Raw genomic sequence first — 19,711 nt, forward strand, 5'->3', positions numbered from 1 at the left:
TTAAGGAACTCTAGTAATGCCATACTAAATTGTATTTAAGATAATAGCAGGTTGAGGGGAACGATTGCCTTAGTGTTTCCTCAGTCTGGAACTAGAGGTATTTCAGCTGCAAGATTATTCATGGGATTAAGGGGGACAAGAAAAAAAAACTGGTATAGTGAAACCCATTTTCTACCTCTACTCGAAATGCCTGAATTAGTTGAGAAGCCAAGGCTCAATAATTTGTTTTTGGCAGTTTGTATGACTGTTCTTTCACAGATGAAACTTCTCTAAAGTAATCTTAGTGTGTTGTTTTAATAAATAGTATGTATAGGAATTCTCAGTTTTTGTATGTTGAAATTATTTGACTAGGTGGTAAGTTTTAATACTTAAAAGTATAGAAGAAAAATCCTTGGTATAAATTTGGACAATCCATTTTTTCAAAAGAAGAAACTAATTGCATAGTTTCAAGGTTGTGTTCAAATCATAGGGTTTCAGAAGAAAGAAGGAAGCTAAGAATTACTGAGTACTTTTTATGTGCCAAGCACTGTTCTTATGTGAAGAGCTTGACCATATCAAGTTTCACACATCCAGTAGATGGCACAATCAGAATTTGAATTAGACTCTCTGACCTCTTAAAAAATAAAAAGAATTGATTTTATCCTTTCTCATTTTATCAATGAAGAAACAGTCTCACGGGTTATAAATTACCCTTAAAAGCACAGTTAGATATAAATATCAGAGCCAGAATAAGAAAGTTTCCTAAGTACTAGTTTTGTATTTGTTTCATTGTGTTAATATTATATATCTAAATAGAGTATTTAGATAATATTTCAAAATAGGTTTAAGTAGATTTGATAGAGCTAATAAATGTTCTCTAGTTAAAACTTACCCCTGAGAAGTAACTTGCATTAAGTGATGTTCTTTTTTAAATTTTATTTTATTCTATCACCATTCCCCCCTATAGCCTCTTCACCTCCCCCCCCCCCCCCAATCTCCACACCGTTTTAAGTGTCCATGAGTTGTTTCTCTGTTTTTTTCTTTTTGGCTCAATCCCTCTACACCCCAAATTATATTTGTTCTTGGATTAGATGTGACCACCTTAATTAAGAGCCCCTTTTATTGATTTGAAAGCATGTCTTCCAAGCAACCCAGCATCAGAAACTTAGACGTGAGTATCTTAAATGAGATCAGTTATTTTTAATTAGAATGACCTGAACTGAATTTATTGGGTATAGTAACACAAATTATCATGTTCCATGGATGGTTTTGGGGAGTCTCATACAGTACTTTCATAACCTCATGGACAAAGAACTCAAACTAAGCAAGACACCTGTTTAGGGGGTATAAATATGAGAAAAGTCATCATTATCCTCAAAAATACTCACTCTAGTAGAAGAGATACACATGTAAACAATTACATATAATTCAAGACAGATTGGAGAAAACCTCCAGTGGGGTGAGAGCTTGCTATCTTAACTGTAATTATCAATACCAAAGTACAGAACATGCAATTCCTTGATGACTTCTTTCTTCAAGAGACTATTTTATACTTTTTCCTAAGAAACTCCAATGTTTCATTTAAAAGTGATACTTTTTTTCGACAGAAGAAATTCAGTTTCTTTACCATTTTAAAATAGAAATTTGAGCTTTTGACTTCAAATTTTTCAAAGGTCTCTATCCTTGCCTTTGCTGAGTAGTTGTGTTAAAGGTATAGGAAAATGACAGTTTGGCCATGTTGAACTGGTTTAAAAATTTCCAGTCATTTGCTAAGCTGACTTTAAATAAAAATCTTTGGTCTCATCTTTTCATGTTATTTCATGAATGACCTCCACTCTGTTAGCATGTATTTGCCAATAGTTTACCCAGTTAACTAAATACTAATTTTTGAGCTGTTGGCATGGTGATTCTTGAATTTTTCAGTGCAAAACCACAAAAAAGCAGCCATGGTTTGTACAAATCTTTCTGGTAAATTGGGAATGTGCATGTGCATTTGTATTTTAACTTCATTTATTTAATGACTTGCAGTCTACAAACTGACTTCGTATGTAATTTATTTAGATTTATAAAAAGCATTAAAAATCTCTTAAATTTCAACACTCTAAAGTTATGTGTCATGTTTAGTAGTCAAGAATGGGATAGAGTTTTTAAATGAGTGACAAGGCAAAAAAGAAATTCCACATTTTAAGCATTGACATGATTTATTTTGTCAGGGTTTTTTTAATTAGTGAAAAATACTCCGTAAGCTTTTCTTTAGTTTCTCTAGTTAGCAAGAATGAAATGTATCTGATAAAGCAGAATGTTTAAACTTTTTAAAAAGATTTCATGGGTTATCTTAAAATCAGTATTAGAATAAAGTAAAGTTTTGCTCAATTATTTTTAAAAAGTAATTTCTCAGTTTTTTTTTAAAGCTCCTGGAGCTCTTTGATAGTGAAGATCCCAGAGAACGTGACTTCCTGAAGACTGTTCTGCATCGAATTTATGGGAAATTTCTTGGATTAAGAGCATTCATCAGAAAACAAATTAACAACATTTTCCTCAGGTAAATTGGTTATATATTCATATATATATAGTGCTTTTCTCCCTCTTCATATTTTCTTTTTATGCCAGCTCCTTTAGGTTAACTTTTAATATATGAGATCTGGAAATTTAACTGCTAGTATTTGAGTCATTTTTAGCCTGTTTTGTAGACATCATTTGCATGTAACTTTAGAAATTTATAACCTGTTTTTCATTTAGATGGATAGTAGTAATGAAGTTTTTAATAGGTAATACCAATGTTATTCATGTTTAAGATTTATTGTGAGAATTTGTCTAATTGTTTCTTTGAGCTTTTTGTTTGAAAATTTTGTGTACTATTTAAATCAGTAGCTCTTGGAAGTACTTTCATTTGATCCTCTGACAAAGCTAATTAAATTTTTATGGGGCCTATCTTTTGGCTGCTTTATAGGTGATAGTTTATTTTATGTTGCTTCAAAGTAGATTTCACTTTAATACCCACACTTCAGGTTTGGTGTGTATGTTTTAGTTGAAGATCTGGCAAAATTAGGCTAGCATTTCCCCATTGTAACAATTAGAAATGAGTAACCTGCTCTAGAGACAACATCTTTCTCCAGTTGTCTGTCTTCCTTTCCCTGTCCTGTGTTCATTTGAGTTTGACTCCCTGCTTTTAAGGTGATCGTAATCTTGGAAAGCTAGGCAGCCTGTGTAGTTTAGGTTTAATGAAATTTTAAGCAAAATAAAATATTGCAGGTGAAATTATATTGTTACCTTAATATATAGCAAGTTTTAACAAAAGTATATGCTTAAATAGGACATATTTAAAAGCAACTTGTGTAGTAGGAAATAGATCTTCTTTTATAAGATTGCTAAGAAGTAACTGGTTTGGGGCAAAATAGTTTACAAAGAATTCTTACAGCATGCTTGTACACTTCTCAATAATTGCCCTTTAGGTTGATTTCTTTACCTTCCTGTCTCTTTTTCTTAGTTTTCTGATGTTTTTTCATTATATCCATCTTTATTTTAAATTCAGGTTTATATATGAAACAGAACATTTCAATGGTGTTGCTGAACTCTTGGAAATACTAGGAAGGTAGGTCAGTTTTTTTGTTCTTTTTAAGAATTAAGTCACTTTGAATGTTTCAGTGTATTAAAATCTTAGCTGGGATTGGAGAAATTATTTCCTATTTTAGAATTTAAATATAGAGTGCAAGACATCATTTCTCAACTGAATTCTTATTATAGTTTTTTAGAGGGTCAGCATATTAAAGTACTGCCATGCAAGACATCTGTTCCTGCAGAAGCTTCCTGCTTTTGAAGTTGTGGCATGTTTTATGCCTGCTCTTGCCAGACTGCCTCAGAAATTTACAGGATCTGATTGGGAAGAGATGAAATAAGCTACAGTGAATCTTTTATGAAATTAGAAGAATTCTTGTTCAGATGTTGACAGACCATTCCTAATCCATCTGTTCTTTTTAGAAAAATCTACAGCCTTTGATTTTAGTTTACGTGAACATTTGCCTTCCTTCTTTACCACATAGCATTATTAACTTGAGAGACATTCAGACCCTTCCTTCTACTTGTATAAGAATGACTTTAGCCTTCTCTAGTAATAGAGAATGAATATGAAGAGAACTGCTTCTTAGTTTAAGATCCTTCAGTAAAGAGAAACTACTCATTTGCTTGAGAAAATACTGAAAATTTTTAATATTGTGATATTGACTCTCCTGTGGCTTTAGGGAGGAAAAATAAAGGCAACAGTGCATACATAAAGTGATAACGCTTTTATAGAAAATGATAGAAATTACTACTGGGACATTAATTGGCAGTCTTAGTTTTCTTTTGGGATCATTGAATGATTTAGAGGGAAGACTTCATAGAAATAGTCTAAAGTAGTTTGAAGATGAGTAATTCAACACCAGGATTGAAGCCGAGAGCCCATTCCTTATGTACACATGGATATAATAACTTTTAGAAATAAAGTAGTAACTACTTTAACCCTTCCCCCTGCCTTTTTTTCCCTCCAGTATTATCAATGGCTTTGCATTGCCACTGAAAGCAGAACATAAACAATTTCTAATGAAGGTTCTTATTCCTATGCATACTGCAAAAGGATTAGCTTTGTTTCATGCTCAGGTAAGTTTCAGGAAAATTTCAAATGAAATGACTATTGTTTCAAAGACTGATATAAAGGCAGAGAAATTGAGAAATACTGAAGTGGCAATTTTAAGTATAATTAAACAGTTTGCTTTGTAAGTTGCCCAAAGCAAATTTTTATAATTTAAAAGTATTATATTTAGTGTTATGAAATCAGCTCAATACACATTAAGTAAAGATATAGGAAAGAAAATAAGAAGTTCTTTTCTAGTCTTGGCCCTGACCTAATTAACTAAGTGACATTGAGTAAATCCCACATAACTGCAGAATGATCTGTCTAGTTGCAATAACCTAGTCTCCCCTATCATCCTATTATATATCTGCATAGGCATGCATGTAGAAAGATGCTGAAAAAGTACGATGTTAGCTCTAGTCTTATTTCAATTAACTTTACAATCAGAAGTTACTACTGAAAAAAACATCTTTTTTGAACTAGAAGTTACTTTCATGGTTAAAAAGTTATACAATTGTTAGTATATTAATTTTTACATATTGAGATTAAACTAGAGTAAAATTTATCAAAATGAGGTAGTCATTTCTGTTAGCTAAATATAAAAATTCTGCATCACTGAATGTTACTTCACTCAGTAATATTTATAAAATGTCCCTTACATTTTAGCTAGCCTACTGTGTTGTACAGTTCCTGGAGAAAGATACAACACTAACAGAACCAGTAAGTGGTCTATTTATGTTTATGTTCTCGATGTATATTGTAGCATTTCATTGTGTCTTTCTTTATGCTGTTATATACACCATTACAGAGTTATCAAACAGTAGTAGTAGTGTATTTTAAACTAAAACCATTTACAAGGAGTGTGAGGTTCACCTGCATGCAGAGAACCAGGTTGGGACGGGGAGTTCTCATGAGTTACGTGTCTTGAATAACTTAGATTAGATTACCTAACGTTGACAGGATCAAATGACTACAGTGAAATTTTATGTAGGTATTATCTTCACTGACAATCTTTTCAATTATCATTCACCTTTTAAAATTAAAACATACTGTGGAAGTCCCACAATTACTCCCTTGAGGTTTGTTTTTTTCTTAGAAATAGGAGTTTCCCTCTTATTAATGATAAACCACATGCTAGGAATTAAAAACATCTCCTTGCCTTTGGAGCTTAAGATACAATTTCGGAATAAAAGTTGTTTACTTCATGAATCGGCATAGCAATTCCGTATTTGAATTCTATTGCTTACTTCCTGACTATAAGGTGATTGAGGAGAAAATATGTTATGAAAATTAACTGAAGATTCAAGAAAAACAAAACGTAAGGTAGGGAGAAATAGCAAAGTAAAAAAGCATAGAAAACAAAACTTTAACCTTGGTGAACTGAAAATTTCAGAGTGCTTTCTAGGTATCCTAAGTTTAAATATGTAAAGAGTTCCTGAAACATTGCAAAGGGTTTGACAGATTTAAACTGTTTTTAATGTCACCAGCTTTCTGAGGCTATACCTAAGGGTGCTTGGAAAACTTAGTATTCTTCCTTGGTTTGACTTTTGGGTAAAGGAACAAAAGATATTTTTCCCACTCTGTGATGTTTTGAGATTTGTAATTTTTTCTGAAAACAGCTAAAAATAGTTTTGAAAGACAGATCAGGAGAATTAGAAGCTCAGTCTTTATGTGAAACCACATAAACCTCTAAGATGGAGTAAAACTTAATACAGATCCATAATTCTCAGAATTGAGACAAAGAAAAGCCATAACATAACTCATGATTTGTGCTTGGAGAATAGTAAACAGATACAATTTAAATTTATTACATTAACTTGGAGTGGATAGAGAATATGGGTGATTTCTTTTTAAAGAGAAGACTGAGGGTGATGATGGCCAGACATCTGGCTTAATGGAAACAGAAGCCAGATGAGGAGATAGTAAGGTAAATGTGTAAGTTGACAAAGAAAAATATTTTTCAATTCATAAAGATCTGTTGATATATCTTGCAATTTCTACCATAGGCTATTCCAGCACCAAAATTATGGCCATGTTACTTGGGTCTGAGCCTTAATACTCATTTTCCAGAAAACTGGCATTCATAGAAAGCTTCCTACAAATTATAGCTAAGTCAGAGCTTTGGCTAGTTTATTACATTCTGTATGTACCTAAATTTTATGTTGAAATTGTTTTCTACAATGGAAATGACTTTATTATTTCTGTTTATGAAAGTAATGTGTGTTAATTTGGTTCACACAATACAAAATCATAAAGCACAAATGTGGAGGATGTTCCTTGAAACGTTATTCCCTAGAGGTAACCATATAAGTGAATATATTTCTAGAACTTTTTTGCTATTTATGTGTAGGTTAATCAAATGGTGGGACAGTGCTGACCAGGTTTTTTCACCTCTCAGTATAATGTGGATATCTTTCCATACGAACTGCCTTCATTTTTCCCTCTGGTAGCATCAGATGCCATTATGGATTACCCTGACGTGTTCAGTCAATCTTCCATTAATGGGCACTTTAATGGTGTTTTTATTGTTACAAACACGTTACTGGGCGAAGGGATGTGTTTTAGGGGGTTGGACTTGTTCTGTGTCCTGTCAGTAGTATTACAAAAAAATCTGTGGGCATAAGAAATTTTACTGCATATACATTTTTAAAATAAAATTATTAAAAATAAACACATGTTACTGGGCCAAAGAGTACAGGAAAATTTGAACACACTCCAAGTTGCCTTCCACAAAGTTTGAACAATTTGGATTGCAATATTAGAGTGTAAAGGTACCTGTTTTCCCTCACCCTAGCAGAACATTAAGTTTTTAAATTTTTTGCTGGTATTAAAAGTTTTGCTAGTCTAATAGGTATGAAATATTTAGATTGGCTTTTCCCATTACAGGGATCGAGCCACTCTTTTACACAGTTATTGGTCATTTATAGTTCTGCATCCTTTGCCTTTTAATCTTTTCCTTATTTTGCAAAAATTTTTTGTCCATTTGGAGTTTTTCCTTTAATTTTGAATATATAGTTTTAAATCTTTGCCTTAAACAATTAAATTTTTATGTAGTGCAATGTATTCATCATTATGGCTTCTGGCCTTGCTGTCATTTTATAGTATCATATTCTGGTTATTTTATGGATTTAGTTTTTATCTGTAAAAACTTTATTCCATCTATTGTTTCCTAGCGCTTCCATGACAAATTACCACAAACCTGGTGGCTTGAAATAACAGAAATTTATTCTCTCACAGTTCTGAAGGCCAGAAGTCCAAAATCAAGGTGTCGGCAGGGCTGCATTTCCTCCAGATGCTCTAGGGGAGATTCCGTTCCTTGCCTCTTCCAGTTTCTGGTGTCTCCAGGTGTTTCTTGGCTTGTGGCTGCATCGCTCCAGTCTCACTTTGCTGCCTCTTCTGTCTCTTAAAAGGACACTTGTTGGATTTAGGGCCCACCCCAAATAACCCAAGATGATTTCATCTTGAGATCTTTAACTTAATTCTATCTCTAAAAGGTCCACTTTCCAAATAAGTCACATTCATAGCTTCTAGAGATTAGGATATATATGTTATCATTTTGAGGATCACCATTCAATGCACTACACTATTTGAAATGGAAATTTGTGTGTGACAAGAGTAAGGAACTGTATTAGTTTTCTATTGCTGAATAACAAATCATTGCAAGATTTAGTGGCTTAAAACAAACATTTATTATCTCATAGTTTCTGTGAATCAGGAACCCAGGCATGACTTAGCTGGGTTCTCTGCTACAGGGTGTCTTACTTACAGTGCTGCAACTGCAGTGTTGTCCAGGGGTGAGGTCCCACACAAAGGCTCAGATGAGGAAGCACACATCTACGTTCACGTTTGTGTGGCCCCAGGGCCTCGGTTCTTAGCTGGCTAGAGGCAACCCTCAGTTCTTTATCACATGGGCCTCTCTACCCTAGGAGCTTGCTTTATCAAAGTTGCAAGATGAGAAGGCTTTAGCATCTGCTAGTGAGGTGGAAGTCATTGGGCCAGCCCACATGTAAAGATTACATTACACTAGAGTGTGTATTCAAGAAGTAAAGATCATGGAAAAGTATTTTAGGAGTCTGCCTACCAAAGGAGCTACATTTTTTCCCCCCTAAATGGTGAGCCACCAGTCCAAGTACCACCACTTAACTAAGTCGTCTGTTTCTCACGGAACTGAAGTGCCCCCTTTGTCATATTAAACCCCATACAAACATGAGTTTGTCTCGTTACTCCTGTATTTCATGTCTTTTTTGTGAGTTTCCATGCTAATACCATCTTGTTTTAATTGCTGATATCAGGAGAGCAGGTTCCATTCCATTAATTCTCCCTCTCCTCCTCCCCATTCTTGGTTATTTGCTTATATTTGTGGATTTTAGAATAAATGTTTCTAGTTTCAGAAAATAATTCACTTGGCATCTGATTGAAATTAAATATATAAATTAAGTATAGAAGTATGTAAAATACTGAATCATTTTATCTGTAGTCTTTCATGATATTCGGTAAAGTTTTAGTTTTCATATATTCAATAAGTCTTAAAGAATACTTTATGTACATTAGTCCTTGTTATGAGGCATATTTTTATTTTCTCCTGACTTATAAAACAAAGTATCAATAATAAGGTGTTGATTTTTATATCTTTTATCTGACCATATATTAAAGTTTTTCCTATTGTAGTAATTTTTTCTCATTTAATGTTTAATGAATGTTATTTTAAAATTATAAAAATACTTAAGATGAATAAGCATAATTCTGATATTTCTTTCCAAAGTTATACATATCCTTTCATCTTACTTGACTGGCTCCAGAACAGTGTTCTCCCAATTTTAATTTGAATGGGTGTTCTTCATTACTGGACCAAACCAATGGCTATAAAACAACCTAACAGGCCAGCAGAGATCTAGTTCCACAAAAGCACTAGACCCAGGTGGTTTCATAGCATCTTTCTAAGACAATTTATATGAGATGATTGCTGCTGGCTTCTGACAAATTCTTAGTTCTAAGCTACTTAGCTTGTTATCGGAATAATCAATGAAGAATATCAAATAACTGAAAAAATCTTTTAAGGTACAATTATGACTTGAATCACCCCAAAATTTCTGGAATAAATTCTAATTGGTCGGATAGTATTCTTCTGTTAATATACTGTTATATTCACTTTAATATAAATTTTTGCAACTATGTTCCCTTAATCTTATTTTATTACATTTTCGTCATCAAGGTTGTGCTAACTATGAAATAAGTTGGGAAGCTTTCTGGGTTTTTTGGTGCTTCATAATAGTTTTAAATGACAGGAATTATCTAGCCTTTAGTTTCTCCCTAAAATAACCTGTACCACTCAACCCAGCAGTTATATTTTCCTTTATTTCCTTAGAAGTTAGTAGACTTACTACTACTGAAATTATATTGCTTATTGATAATTTGTTGGTCTCCCTGCTTCATAATGATCAGGGACCTTATCTATCCATCAGCTTCTAGAACGGTGTGTGGTATAACCACACATTGTTTATTTAAATTGATAAAAGCCTAAAACTGAGCAGAAAGTGTGGGGATATACTTAGATATTAAATAATATTGATTTGAATACTTTAGATTGTTATTAAAAATTTCCTGGGATTAACCAGCTTCATTACTTAATTCATGCTACACTTTTTTTTTTTTGCAGGTAATCAGAGGATTGCTGAAATTTTGGCCAAAAACATGCAGTCAGAAAGAGGTGGGTTTTGTTCAGCAACAGTAGTGCATTTCATGAGTACTGAGTCTCAGGGCAGTAAGCCATGTTTCTGTTGTCACCGCTACAGAGCAGGCAGTGTGCTGTGAGGGTTAGAGGGAGTTGGTAGAGGAGCTGTCAAGTCCTTTTTTGTCCACTATGTAATTTGTAGGTTAACTTCCTCATTTTCGTTTTCTCTATTAACATCTTATAATTTGTCATGTTTCTTAAAAGAAATTTTTTTTAACCTAGGTAATGTTTTTAGGAGAAATTGAAGAAATCTTAGATGTCATTGAACCAACACAGTTCAAAAAAATTGAAGAGCCCCTTTTTAAGCAAATATCCAAGTGTGTATCCAGTTCTCATTTTCAGGTATGATGTTTCAGTAAAGCCATTTTTCTTTTATCCTATTTCTTTTTCTCTTTTGTTTTGACATTTATAAATATTTCTTTTAGGTTGCAGAAAGGGCATTGTACTTCTGGAATAATGAATATATTCTTAGTTTGATTGAGGAGAACATTGATAAAATTCTGCCAATTATGTTTGGTAGTTTGTACAAAATCTCCAAAGAACACTGGAATCAGTAAGTGTCTTATGTTCACTGTTATTCTTGTGTTTGTTTTTTTAAAGCTTTTTGTCATATGTTCTCCTAACTCGTGCATGAAAAGCTATACAGATTGGGAACTTATTGCAAGGTTAATAACATCACATAGTTTTATTCTGTTCTACACTTTATATACTTATAGCTTTACAAGGTGTAAGTATGTGTATGTTCTTAATTTCTATTTAAAATTACAAATCTCCCCGGGGGTAGGACAGTCTGTTGTGGCATGCTACACCAGTGTATGGTCCAACTCTACGGGGGAGCCCAAACTAACATTTGTGGAGGATGCACAAATAGTAACTGTGAATGTCAAGCTGGGCTGACCTACTGCCAGTCATGGTGTCAGGGGGAAGCTGAATGTTTAGATGGCATATATTTTAATTTCTGTGACATCCTTATCCTTTTTACTTCTTACAATTTATGGTAGTTGGATCTTTTCCATGTTCTTTTAATGCTGCTGTTACTCAGGGTTTGAGACTGTAGAGTGGACATGAAGATAATAACAGTTTAGTGAGTTTAATCTGAGCATGATACAGTGGGAAGGACATGTGTTCTGGAATCAGACAGACCATATCTACCACCACTGGCTGTGTGACTGACCTAGGACAAATTACCAAATGTCTTGCATTTCAGTTTATCATCTCTAAAATGGATTAAGTGAATCAGCCAACATTTAACCCATTTCAGAGATGACAGTATTACATTTCCTGTTATTGGCATCAATAACGCAGCCCTGGCCTATTTTCATTTTAGGACCATCGTAGCTCTGGTCTACAATGTGCTGAAAACCCTAATGGAAATGAATGGCAAGCTTTTCGATGATCTTACTAGCTCATACAAAGCTGAAAGACAAAGGTATTTGATGATATTAATGACATTTTAGGTTAGTTGAATGTGATTGAATAAAATAAGGTATCTTCAGTTACATTACAATTTGAAGTCTTTATAAAACACTACGTCTTTCCAGGTAAACCTCCCCAAATGGTTAAATTATAATCAATGTGAATCATAAATCTTCTGTTGATGTCATTCTGAGCCTTAAACTTCATCTGTCTGGTAGCATGTGCAGCATGAAAGTAATTTTTTTTCCCATGGGCTTCCATAGTGAGCTTTATTGTGCATCTGCTCTTTGCAGAATAGTTTGTTGTTGTTTTTTAAGCTGCCCATCTTAACAAGGTGGCATTTGAAAGTCAGCATAGTTCTCTTTTGGAAAGAGAACTCACATAATGGTATGCCCATGGTTTAGTACTGAGTATTTTGTTCCTTTCAATGATATATACCTCAGAGAATAAATGATAGCACTCAAGCATTTAGGAACTTGGCTTGGTGATTTGCTATAGTTTGAGAATTTCATATACTACCACAAAATAATCTAAAAATCACTTCCTTCTCATATTTATTTCAAATTTCAGGTGGGCAGTACCACTGTCCTTGAACCCACCTATCAAGAGTTACCATTTATCTAATAAGTATATTGCCTATTCTGTTTGGAAAAGCTGATCTGTTTCAAGTAGTCATGGTTTTCTTGTGGCAAGTACAGAAAAGATAGTTTTTCGGGGCCATTTTAGTCCACCAATCTAAGCCAGTGCATTCTTTTAAATAGCACATTTCAGGCAGGAATGTAAATTAGATATATAGTTTGAGCCCCAGTGACAAATGGAAAGAACAATTAGAATCATATAAAACTTATATTTCAAAAGTATAATTTCGCATGACTAAAAAAAATCATAAATCAGCGCTTTTGTCCCCTTAAATCACATGTGACTTCAGAACTATAAGCCCATGTTCTCATGGCTTTTTCAAGTACAAATTGAGTAGTTGAAACAGTTTGGTGGTTTTTTAGAGAGATTATTCCAACTTTAAAGTTTTCATTTGATGTGTAAGAGACGAGATTTAAGTTACAGACTGGTTAGTGGCTACAGCTGTGGTGCCAAAGGATGTAGATCAGCTGAAAATGGCTCCAGGCCAGCCCTTCACAGTCCTTCTGCCTATAAGAGAGAGACTGTGACTACTACAGCAACTGTAGGAGTTCATGAGAATGTAAAAGTATTTTGGTCAGGACTTCCCTCCCATCAAGGTAAATACTATGCTCACCTTCTCCCAGAATCACATCAAACTTACAAATAACAGAACCACCACCACTGAGAACCACCTGAACACTACCTGACTAGAAGTCCCATAACTAAGGATATAAAGAAGCCACAATGAGACGACTGGTAGGAGGGATATCTTGGGTGTAGAGGTGCCCCCACCCCCACACTGAGGAGTGAGGGGTTCCCATAACCTCTGGAGTCCCAGACATTCCTCTTGAGGGGCCTGCACAAAGACTCACTTGCTGTGGGCTTCAGCATGGGGACACACAGGGCAGCTCTCCTAAAAGGAAGCACTAGCAGGTATCACATCTGAGCTCTCCATTAACCTAACACCATATGCCTTGGCTTGTGCTATGGGCTTTCGTAAACTCTCTCAAAGATCTATAAACCCCTAAAAAGAAGCGGCTAGCTTTGGAGTGTTCTGTACCTCTTCCTAAGCAGCCCCAAGCTCAAGAACAAGTGATTAGTCTTAACTTGCATTGTAACTTCCATTAGGTGGCTCCAAGCAAACAGCCACAAACCTGCCCCAAGTGAACAGGCCTCACTTCACATTGTGGTGCCCACCAAAGGGTCTCAAACCCAACAGCCAGCATGCGTTTGCAGCACAACTTCTCCCAAGTGCCTCCAAGCCCCCTGCAAGAGCGGCAACTAATCACAGATCACTTTGTAGTTCTCACCAGGTGACCCCAAGCTGGGCACAGATGATAGCTAACGTTGGCCTGTACCAACACACCTATTTACCAGCTTCTTAGTCAAACCAGAGTACCACCCAACAAACTCCACAAAACACATACCTGAAGGGCAGACTCAGCTCACATCAGAGCCATGTTAAAAGAACCTGGCTCAATGGAGTCACTTCTCACCCAACAGCTTGGTTTCTGTAGTCACAGCGAGCCTGAGGGAAAACCCACCCACTGACATGCCAGCAGTCATCAAGGCTCCACTAAAACAGGAGGGCACATAACCTACAGAAGGGACACCCCCTGCAGCATCTATCTCAAGTGACCAGGGAGACTACACCACAGGGCTCCATACAACACCTACTACATAAGGCCACTCTGCCAAGACTTAAGAAATGTCGGTTGACCTAATAAAAAGAAACAGAGCCAAACAAAGAAACGTGTCCCAAATGAAAAAGTAGCGCAGAACTCCAGTAAAGAACTAAACGAGATGGTGACATGTAGTCTACCTGAAGCAGAGTTCAAAATTCTGTTAATAGGGATGCCCAACGAATTTTGGGGGAAAATAGATGAATTCATTGAGTTCAGCGAAGAGATAGGAAACATAAAAATGGAGATGGAAAATACACACAAAAAAATACCAGTTAGAGAGAATCAACAACGGATTAGATAAAGCAAAAGAACGAATCCGAGATCTGAAAGACAGGCAGCAGAGAATATCCAATTCAAACACAAAATTTAAAAATGAGAATAGTTTAAATGACCTCTGCAACAACATCAAGCAACATTTGCATCATAGGGGTACCAGCAAGACAAAAGAGAGAGGGACTAAAAACCTGTTTGAAGAAATAATGACTGAAAACTTCCCTAACCTAAAGAAAGAAAGTCATACAAGTCCTGGAATCCCAAACAAGATGAACCCAAAGAGGCCCACATAAAAACACATCATAATTAAAATGCTAATAAAGGTTAAAGACAAAGAATCCTTGAAAGCAGTAAGAGAAACACTGAGTTACATACCAGGGAGCTCTTTTAGGACTGTCAGCTAATATCTCAACACGATGAAAAGCAAGGACCTACCCAGGAAAGCTGTCATTTAAAATTAAAGGAAAGATAAGGAGCTGACCAAACAAGAAAAAGCTGAGAGTTCAAAGAGTTCATCACCATCAAACCAGTATTACAAGAAATGTTAAAGGGACTCCTTTAAGAAGTAGGAGTGGAGATGGGGATCAAAAATATGAGTAGTAAATGGCAATAACCACTTGCTATCAGTAATTACTTTAAATGTAAATAGGTTAAATGCTCCAATCAAAAGACATAGGGTAGCTGAAGAGATGAGAAAACAAGACCTACACATATGTTGCCTATAAGGAACCCACTTCTGATTGGCACAGACTGAAAGTAAAGGAATGGCTAAAGGTATTTCATGCAAATGGTAATGTAAAAAAGCAGGGGTAGGAACACTTATTAGACAAAGTAGACTTTAAAACAAAGGCTATAACAAGAGACAAAGAAGGACATTTCATAATGGTAATGGGATCAACACAAAAAGAATATAACCCGTGTAAAGATTTACACATCCAATATAGCAGCACCTAAATATACAAAGCAAATACTGACTTGATGGACATGAAGGGTGGTGGTAGGAGAGAAATACAGTCATAGTAGGAGACTAACCTTAACCCTAAAGGAACTAGGGGAAAAAAAAAATCCAAAGTGAGTAGAAAGAAGGAAGTAATCGATGTAAGTGGAAATAAATGAAATAATTTTTAAAAACGATGTATCAATGAAACCAAGAGCTGGTTCATTAAACAAAATTGATAAACCTTTAACTGGACTCATCAAGGAAAAAAGAACCCAAATAAAATCAGAAATGAACAAGAAGTGACATCTGACATCACAGAAATACAAAGTATTACAAGAAAACACTATGAACAATTATATGCCAGCAACCTGGTAAAACTGGGTAAATTCCTAGAAACACAATCTTCCAAGACTGAATCGCAAAGAAACGGAAAATCTGAACAGACTGATTACAACCAACGAAATCAAAGCAATATAAGAAAACTCCCAACAAGCAAGTCCTGGACTGGATGGCTTCACAGGTGAATTTTACCAAACATTCAAAGAAGAATTACCACCTATTCTTCTCCAACTGTTCCACAAAATTGAAGAGGAGGGAAGGCTTACAAGCTCATTTTATCAGGCCAGCATTACCCTGATTCCAAAACCAGACAAAGACACTACCAACAGAAAAAAATTATAGACCAATATCCCTGATGAAAATAGATGCAAAAATCCTTAACAAAATATTAGTCAACTGAATTCCGATAGATTATAAAGATATGAAAAGTGGAATTCATCCTGAGGATGCAAGGATGGCTCTATATCCAAAATAAGTTAAAGTGATACACCACCATAAATAAAATGAAGGGTAAAAGTCATGATCAACAGATACAGAAAAAGCATGAGAAAAATCTAACATCCATTTTTGATAAGAACTCTCAACAAATTGGGAATAGAGGGAACATACCTCAACATAATAAAAGCCACATATAACGAACAGAAAGCTAACATCATACTCAGTGCTTTTTAAGATCAGGAACAAGACAAAGATACCCACTTTTATTGAACATAATATTGGAAGTCCTAACCACAGCAATCAGACGAAAAAAAATAAAGCATCCAAACAGCAAAGAAAACAGTTGTTATTTTCAGATGACATACTATATAGAGAGAACCCTAAAGAGAAAAAACTATTAGAACTAAAGTAGCAGGATACAGAATAGAAGGCAGTTGCATTCTTATACATCAATAACAAACTACGAGAAAGAGAAATTAAGAAAATAATGTCATTTCAGTAGCATCAGAAAGTAAAATACATAGGAATAAGTTTCACCAAGGAAGTAAAAGACCTGTACTCAGACAATTAAAAGACACTGAAGAAAGAAACTGAAAAGGATTCAAATAAATGGAAGTATACTGTGTTCATAAATGGGAAGAATTAATGTTACTAAAATGTCCATACTACCCAAAGCAATCTATAGACTGATTGCAATCCCTATCAAAATACCAATGGCACTTTTCATAGAACAAATAATATTAAAATTTATATACAACACAAAAAGACCCAAATAGCCAAAGCAATCTTTAGAAGAATAAGTTGAAGGTTCACACTACCTGACATCAAACTATACTACAAAGCTATAGTAATTAGAACAGGATGGTAGTGGCATGAAAACAGACACATAAATCAATGGTAACGGTTAGAGAGCCCAGAAACAAGTCCACACCTGTATGTTCAGTTAACCTGTAACAAAGGAGGCAAGAATATGCAATGGAATAATGCCACTCTCTTCAATAAATGATATTGGGAAAACTGGACAGACACACACACAAAAATGAAACCAAGGCACTTCTTATACCAAATACATGAATAAATTCATATGGATTAAAGATTTAGATCTAAGACCCAAATCCATAAAACTCCTAAAGAAAACAGGAAGTAAACCCTTTGACACTGTTCTGAGTAATATATTTTTGGATATGTCTCCTCTAGCAAGAGAAAGACCACCTACTGAATGGAAGAAGATACTTGCCAATGGTACATCTAATAAGGGGTTAATGTCTAAACTACATAAGTAAATCATACAATTTTTTTTTTAGCACCAGAAAAAGAATCTGATTAAAAAAAAAATGGGCAGAGGCCTTGACTAGAAAATTTCCAAAGAGCACATACAGATGGGTAATAGACATACAAAAAGATGCTCAACATCAGGGAAATGCAAATTAAAACCACAATGAGATATTACCTACCTGTCAGAAGGATTGTCATCAATAAATCAGCAACCAAGTGTTAGAGAGGATGTCATGGGGCGAAGAGGAACCCTGGGACTGGGTTGGTGGGATTGCAAATTGGTGCAGCCACTATAGAAAACACTATGGGGATTCCTCAAAAATTTAAAAATAGAACTATCTTATGATGCAGTAATCCACTCTTGTGTATTTGTCCAGAGAAATCCAAAATGCAAATTTGAAAAAATATATGCACCCCTATGTTCACTGTAGCATTTACAATAGCAAAAATAAGGAAGCAACCCAAGTGTTCATCAACAGACAAATGGAAAAAGTTCATGTTATATACAATGGAATACTTACTACTCAACCATAAAAAGAATGAAATCTTACCATTTGTGACATGGATGGACTTAGAGGGTATTATGGTAAGTGAATTGTGTCAGAGAGAGAAGGACAAATACCATCTGATCTCCCATATATGTGGAATCTAGAAAACAAATGAAAAATCAGTTACACAGATACAGAAAACAAACTGACGGTTGCCAAATGGGAGGGTGGTTGGGAGGATGAGTGAAAAAGGTGAAGGGATTAAGTACAAATTGCCAGTGATAAAAACGGTCACTGGGATGTAAAGTGTAACATACGGAAATACAGTCCATGTCGTTAGGAGAGAGTGACAAGGAGTAATTAGGTGCTCCAGGTAACTGTCCTAAAACACCTTAGTAGAGGGATTTAAGTGAAATGTGTTTTCTAGCAAATGGCCAAACAGCATGTTCTTCAGGTTCTGAAATAAAATTCTGCTTTATCTACAGAGAGAAAAAGAAGGAATTGGAACGTGAAGAATTATGGAAAAAATTAGAGGAGCTAAAGCTAAAGAAAGCTCTGGAAAAGCAGAACAGTGCTTATAACATGCACAGTATTCTCAGCAATACAAGTAATGAATAAAAAAAAAAAAGCCTGCCACTTCTGTTGGATAGGCAATTTTGTACACTTTTTTGAAATATGTAAAAATTATGCAACAAACCTCATCAGTATAATTAAAAGGCCAATTTTTTATGGCAACTGTAAATGAAAAAAACTATATGGACTAATAGCCCTGTGCTATCAAGGCCACAGTATATTGTAACATTTGTCTAATCATTGATTTATTGTGTCACTTCTGAAGTTTCACAGAAATGAACTTTATCATCTATAATGAGTGAGATAATTATGGGAGTGGTAAGAATTATGACTTGAATTTTTGATTGTGTTGCACATAGATAAAGTAGTCTGCTCTGTATATTTTTCCCTTTTATAATGTGCTTTTCACATTGCTGCAGACCTTAGTTACATCCTAGGAAAAAGTATTTCCTGAAATAAAACTAAGGTATAATCCTTACCCTTCCCTTAATCCCTCTCAGGAATGTGATGGGGGGAATTACCTGCCCTAAGCCTGCCTTCATTAGAGATATTGCTGTACTCTGGAGTTTGAGCAAAAACTTAAATCTCCAGGCTTTTTAAAGCACAAAATATAAATAAAAGCTGGGAAAGTAAACCAAATTCTTCAGGTTGTTCCTCATGAATACCCCCCTTCATCTGCAACTCCCCAGAGTGATGCACACAGGTTAGTGGAGGCAGTGCAGGCGAACACTCAGCCTGCCTCTCAGTTCATTCCTCCTCCTCCTCCTCCTCCCGAAGGCTGAAGGCAGGGCCCTTCCAGTCCTCACAACCTGCCTTTCCTCCAGTCCCTCCTGACCCTGGAAAGGGGGCTTTGAGTCCCACAATGTGGTGACCCAGAGCGCTCATCGCCACTGCCTGGCTTTATTTAAAGGAAATGCAGTAGGCTTCCTCTGTAGAGTTCTGAGAAAGCTGACTATAGAGAAGTCTTGTATGTTTTTACTCGGTCAAGTATTTCTCACAAATTTTGTTATCAGAGTACCATTCCAATCTCTTGCAGTCGTGTGGAAACTGTTTTGTAATGAAAGATCTTCATTGGGGGATTGAGCAGCATTTAATAAAGTCTATGTTTGTATTTTGCCTTACGTTGTCGCAGTTTTTTTCAGCAGCATCCAGAAGAAGCTCCCCTCCTTTATACATATACTTACATATATACATATGTGTATAAATAGAAAACTTGAAGGCAAGTTGAGGGAATATTCTAACTAAAAAATAAAGAGATTGTGACAAATTGAGTGTTCTGGCCGTTTACCAAAGTACATCTGTTTTACAGAACATTTGCATAAAATTCTAAGTTCTAAGATATCCTTC

At 35.2% G+C, this 19,711-nt stretch overlaps 1 protein-coding gene across 2 annotated transcripts in view; it reads left to right on the forward strand.

The window, feature by feature from the left end:
- PPP2R5A (protein phosphatase 2 regulatory subunit B'alpha) overlaps positions 1-19,485 on the forward strand; it is a 70,961-nt gene extending 51,476 nt beyond the window's left edge. For both annotated transcript variants that reach the window (XM_024552373.4, XM_045188462.3), the window contains exons 5-13: positions 2,391-2,521; positions 3,512-3,571; positions 4,506-4,614; positions 5,255-5,308; positions 10,245-10,295; positions 10,542-10,661; positions 10,745-10,872; positions 11,647-11,748; positions 18,277-19,485. In XM_024552373.4, the coding sequence (XP_024408141.1) occupies positions 2,391-2,521; positions 3,512-3,571; positions 4,506-4,614; positions 5,255-5,308; positions 10,245-10,295; positions 10,542-10,661; positions 10,745-10,872; positions 11,647-11,748; positions 18,277-18,409 (888 nt within the window). In that variant the 3' untranslated portion in view covers positions 18,410-19,485. The remainder of the gene's footprint in view (positions 1-2,390; positions 2,522-3,511; positions 3,572-4,505; positions 4,615-5,254; positions 5,309-10,244; positions 10,296-10,541; positions 10,662-10,744; positions 10,873-11,646; positions 11,749-18,276) is intronic.
- The last annotated feature ends 226 nt before the right edge of the window (positions 19,486-19,711 follow it).

The sequence above is a fragment of the Desmodus rotundus genome, chromosome 12, assembly GCF_022682495.2.
Source record: "Desmodus rotundus isolate HL8 chromosome 12, HLdesRot8A.1, whole genome shotgun sequence".
NCBI classification, from domain to species: Eukaryota; Metazoa; Chordata; class Mammalia; order Chiroptera; family Phyllostomidae; genus Desmodus; species Desmodus rotundus.